The following is a 5,112-nucleotide window of genomic DNA, read 5'->3' on the forward strand; positions in this document are numbered from 1 at the left end:
GTTATTGCTCCATTTTTAGGATAGTATGATATTAAAAAGCATTTCTCAAAAAATGGTCTGTTTTATGCCTTAAAGATTTTTTACTTTTTCAATTTGTGTTATATCCTAGAACTAGTACAACCCTCGAAACAAATTTCCCAACTTTATATATTATTAATTGACTCTTAATCAATTATTTTTCTAGTTTTTATTTTGTCTTTTAATTTAATAAATGAAAAAGTAATGTTTTTTTTCTTTTAGATCGAAGCGGGGCGAGTTACCTTTCATGTTGACCATGAATTTGAAGTAAGTCTTATATATATTTATTTTTTGGATCAATCAAATTTTTAAAACCTAGAAAAATATTAAGATGTAAATCTGAATGACTATTTATTAATTATCGAATAAGTTAGATACTTTACTAGCAGTGATAAACAGAAGTTTAACCATTGGATACAAATAAATAACAAAATTAACAGAAAAATAAAATTAAAATCACTATTCAGTTTTCCCTCAAAATCATACAAAATAAAACTAAAAAACAAATGTTAACATACGAGAGCAATTCTTATTAAACGAGGAAAATTAAGTGAATTAATAATGAATCTATTTTAATCTCTAAGTCTAGAATAGATGACTGTATAATGTGCTCAAGTAACAAAAGAATCTGTCACTTAATGAGATGATATCTTATAAACAAACATCAAACTGTTGCCTATTCATAACAAACGTTAAAATTAGATGTGACTCATCCCCGAGTCCTATGAAAATCCCTAAACAAATAAACAATGGTGTACATGAGTAAGGTATTGCATTTTTTCTGAAATCAATAAGATTATAATGTTATTTAAAGTAACTAAGTAATTATAACAAAGCAAAATGACAAAGAATAAAACAATGAAAATGTTAAAACCAATTATTAATAAAGAGAAGTCTTTTGAGTCAAAGAATAATAAATGGAGAAATACCTGTGATAAAGTTTATACAAACAATTGAAGTAAAGTGTGTAAAATAAATTCCATGAGAGCCATATTTTATTATTAAAAATGAGAGGAAAAAAAAATCTCATAAAAGCTGAGAAATATAATTTAATTAAAAAAATAAATTTTATAAAGAAAATACAAATGAGTAATAATTTATAAAATTCAAATAATAAATACAGCTACAATGAGAATTAAAAGATATGAAAACTAAATTAATAGGATACATACATAATATTTTTCAAAGTTAGTGAATAAAACACACCAAGACCAAGATCAGTTTAATATAAAATTAAAGCTTATTAATATTAGATGTATTGGAATGTTTACTGAAACATAACTTACCAAAGAGAGGCACAACTTATTCATGACAATAATTTTAAATTATATGAAGGTTTTACAACATTCTTATTAAAAGGCAAACAATAACAACAAAAATGCATGAAATATCTTTCAACACAACTACAAACGAGTAACAAAAGAAAAATAAATTAGATGGGCATTCAATTGTTCAAAATCCTGAATTAAATCACATGGTGCAAAGGTACTTACAGTACAAATAAATGGAGAAAATAGCTGTAGCTAGGGTAAAACCGAACTCATCAAACAATGACAACCGTCGAGGTTAAGATGCTATAATATTCGATCGCAAACCAAAATAATAAATAATAAACTAAAAATAATTCCATAAGCAAATGCAATTGTTGGGATTAAATAAAATATTCGAATAATAGAATCAACAATAAAAATACTTACAACAATGTAATTGACGGTAATACCAAGAGCAGGGCTAATCCGCCCTACCGCCTTCCTCGAATCAGTTAATTGACTGATTTATAAATCGAATCTCATCGGCATTGTTACTAACAACAGATTAAAATATTAAAAATGTTTTGCATTATATCCCAAACAGTTTTAAACTCTAATATTTTATGTTTATTAATTTTATTCATATATAATAAAACGTTTTAAGTTAAATATCTTCAACACCATAAAATCATAAATTAGAATGTGTATATAAAAATAAAATAATAGATAAAAAAATAATATATTCGTTTTGTATTTATGTTTTTTTATATTTTAAAATATTTTTTCAATAAATGAAAAACAAGTATTTAAAAAAAAAATTAAGATGTATATGCAGCTTGTTTACTATCATGGTAAAGGTTTCAGTCAGGTTATCTTATTTAGGTTGGTTTGGTTGAAGAATTCTAATTTCTGAGCTACTCTACCATTCTATAAAACCTATTTAATATCGTATTTAACTGGATTTGTGTATTCATTATGATAATTAGTGTTTTATAGGTGGTTTACACCTTTTGACGGAACCAGTTCTATTGTGTAAGTTTTTCTTGGATCAAGAAAATTTACTATTTTGGGTGTGGTGCTTTTATGTAAGTGCTTTTTAAAATTAAAATTCTAGATTTGGTAGAAAAATGGCCCCAGTACCGCTAGAAGGTCACCAAACACCTATAAGCAACAATGTAGCCCAAGAAGGGAGTGCCAGAGGTGGCAACATATCTTTAGGTGTTTTGATTGAATTTATCGTACAAAGGACCTATCATGAGCTCACTGTTCTTGCAGAACTGTAAGTATATAAGTTTTACTAAATTACTATTATTAACATAAACCATAGGGGGAAGGAACTTGAAAAAATTGTGAGTGACAGCTCAACTGTGTTCAGTTGCTAAGATCAAGGTAAATGACATTATTAAAAAATGAAAGGGTTAAATAGTACAAGTAGAATACATTCAGATATTTATGTGTATATTAATGTTTATCTACTTTTTTCCCTTACAGGCTTCCCCGAAAAACAGACATGGAAAGAAAGGTGGAAATATTCAATTTTTCAGTCCGAACTAGACAACTGTTCGTTAGATTACTTGCTCTGGTTAAATGGGCTAATTCTGCTTCCAAAGTTGACAAGTCAGCTGTAAGTATTATCATAGGAAAACTCTAATACCTATGTTGTAATTGAAATTATGTTACAATTTGTCTATGTATTGAATAGATGAACATGATGTTAACTAGAGATCTGTATTGACTGTATAATATCTCTGAATTGACCGATTTCAGCACATCATGGCGTTTTTGGATAAGCAGTCTATGTTGTTCGTCGAAACTGCTGATATGCTGGCCAGGATGTCTCGTGAAACTTTGGTCCATGCGAGACTTCCAAATTTTCACATACCTGCAGCTGTAGAAGTCCTTACGACTGGAACATACTCTAGGCTGCCATCGTGCATAAGGGTTTGTTAATGCGTTTTGATTTATTTTGACAACTTTTATATAAATCTTATAGTTTGTTGAAATGTAATGTATGATTGTTCTTAGGATAAAATAGTGCCTCCTGATCCTATTACTCCTGTGGAAAAAAAAACAACACTCCAACGTCTAAATCAGGTTATTCAACATCGGCTAGTCACTGGGAATCTGTTACCACAAATGAGGAACTTAAAGGTTTGAAATATTTGTTTACAATTTTTAAATTAATTTAATTTATTTGATATAGTTAGCTTATGATTGTTTTTGTTGGCATGTTAAAATCTTCAATCTTTGGTATTAATGAAAAATTAGATAGTTTTAATGTCAAAAATAAAATTTCTGTAGTTGTGCGAGACTTTCATATTTTAAAATTAAATTGGATAAACAAAATAAACTACATTAAGTAAATTTAGTTACAGGATTTTTAAAATAATATTAAATACAAAATCTTTCAGAAACTTCAGTGATTATAACCTACCTTTTTTTTTTTTCCATAACTGCCATAGATATGAAAGCACATTATGTAACTTTTAACATAGGAACCAAAGAATTTTTGTTTTGTTGTTTTGAACACGGGAAGGTGTCCTTCTAAATTGTGTACTGTTTTCCAGATTGATTGATGCTTATAGTTATTGCTCCATTTTTAGGATAGTATGATATTAAAAAGCATTTCTCAAAAAATGGTCTGTTTTATGCCAAAAGATTTTTTACTTTTTCAATTTGTGTTATATCCTAGAACTAGTACAACCCTCGAAACAAATTTCCCAACTTTATACATTATTAATTGACTCTTAATTAATTATTTTTCTCTTTTTTATTTTGTCTTTTAATTTAATAAATGAAAAAGTAATGTTTTTTTTCTTTTAGATCGAGGCGGGGCGAGTTACCTTTCATGTTGACCATGAATTTGAAGTAAGTCTTACCGTAATGGGTGACTGCCCAAATATTCCCTGGAGACTTCTTGATATTGACATTTTAGTCGAAGACAAGGAAACTGGAGGTATTTAAAGTTAATTAATTAAAGAATTCAGTCATTTTTACTTTCATTAACTATATATGGAATATATGTTAAGGGAAAGTATTGCGATCATGCGTACTTTCGAATTCGGGTTTTGTGATTTTGAAATACATGTTTTGAGGTCCCCTGAAAAAACATAGTTTCACTAAATGGCCTATATGTGTTTGTGATCAAAAACGAAAAATTGTGGGAAGTTGAAATTACATATTTAAGCCGGGTATATGCCTAGGCCGTGAAAGCCACTTTTTCGCTTAAATTGACTGATCCATATAAAGTGCTACTTTGATTTTTCATATATTTTTTTTCAATTTTCTCAAAAATGGCTCTTAATGATTTTTGACAAAACTATGACTCTCTTATTTTTGATGTATTTCTATATTTATATTTATTGATAATTTCTTTTAATTTGTAATGCATTTGTGTTACGGCTCATTGGAAAGGGGAAGTATGAGAGGATGGAAGAGAGAATAGCATAGATAGGCTAGAAACAAAAAAAAGAGAAAGAATGAATATGTAAAATGTAATGTGGCTTTGTGCGAGGAGGATAAATATATATTTATAAGAAATAAATAAAATGGAATTGAAAATATATATATATATATTTGAAATGGATTATATATAGTTTATAGTTGATTATTGTTAGAAAATAGAAAAAGTTGGAAAATTTTTTTTTTTTTATCATTGTGAATATAGTTTGGATTGATGAGTATGCTATATGTTCTAGCAACCTGATGTATTTGAGCAGCATTGCCAAATAAGAAAGCATTGCTCTGAATCAATATTTAGCTTAAGAAAAAATTTGTTGATTTTTTTTGCTTAAAGGCGTAAAACCCTCTGGTCATCAACGCCTATGAGATGATAAAAGTAAAA

The 5,112-nt window shown here is 27.9% G+C and overlaps 2 protein-coding genes across 4 annotated transcripts in view; one reads left to right on the forward strand and one right to left on the reverse strand.

Annotated features, from left to right (window-relative positions):
- The window catches only part of LOC106690242 (B-box type zinc finger protein ncl-1), a 10,981-nt gene extending 9,171 nt beyond the window's left edge, over positions 1-1,810 (reverse strand). Inside the window, exon 1 of one of the 3 annotated variants that reach the window (XM_014435601.2) lies at positions 1,716-1,810. Coding sequence is in view for 1 of the 3 variants with exons in the window: in XM_014435600.2 (XP_014291086.1) it covers positions 1,305-1,328 (24 nt within the window). In the remaining 2 variants the exon portion in view is untranslated. Of the gene's footprint in view, positions 1-1,304; positions 1,453-1,511 lie in introns of those variants that run through there. The other 2 variants (XM_067045043.1, XM_014435600.2) reach the window with 2 other exon arrangements.
- A 321-nt stretch (positions 1,811-2,131) lies between these two features.
- The window catches only part of MED14 (mediator complex subunit 14), a 21,972-nt gene continuing 18,991 nt past the window's right edge, over positions 2,132-5,112 (forward strand). The window contains exons 1-6 of the mRNA XM_067045042.1: positions 2,132-2,300; positions 2,383-2,547; positions 2,760-2,892; positions 3,036-3,209; positions 3,294-3,419; positions 4,092-4,224. Of these exons, the coding sequence (XP_066901143.1) occupies positions 2,396-2,547; positions 2,760-2,892; positions 3,036-3,209; positions 3,294-3,419; positions 4,092-4,224 (718 nt within the window). The 5' untranslated portion in view covers positions 2,132-2,300; positions 2,383-2,395. The remainder of the gene's footprint in view (positions 2,301-2,382; positions 2,548-2,759; positions 2,893-3,035; positions 3,210-3,293; positions 3,420-4,091; positions 4,225-5,112) is intronic.

This window comes from Halyomorpha halys, unplaced genomic scaffold, assembly GCF_000696795.3.
Source record: "Halyomorpha halys isolate HHAL.00 unplaced genomic scaffold, Hhal_1.1 Scaffold1629.1, whole genome shotgun sequence".
NCBI lineage: Eukaryota > Metazoa > Arthropoda > Insecta > Hemiptera > Pentatomidae > Halyomorpha > Halyomorpha halys.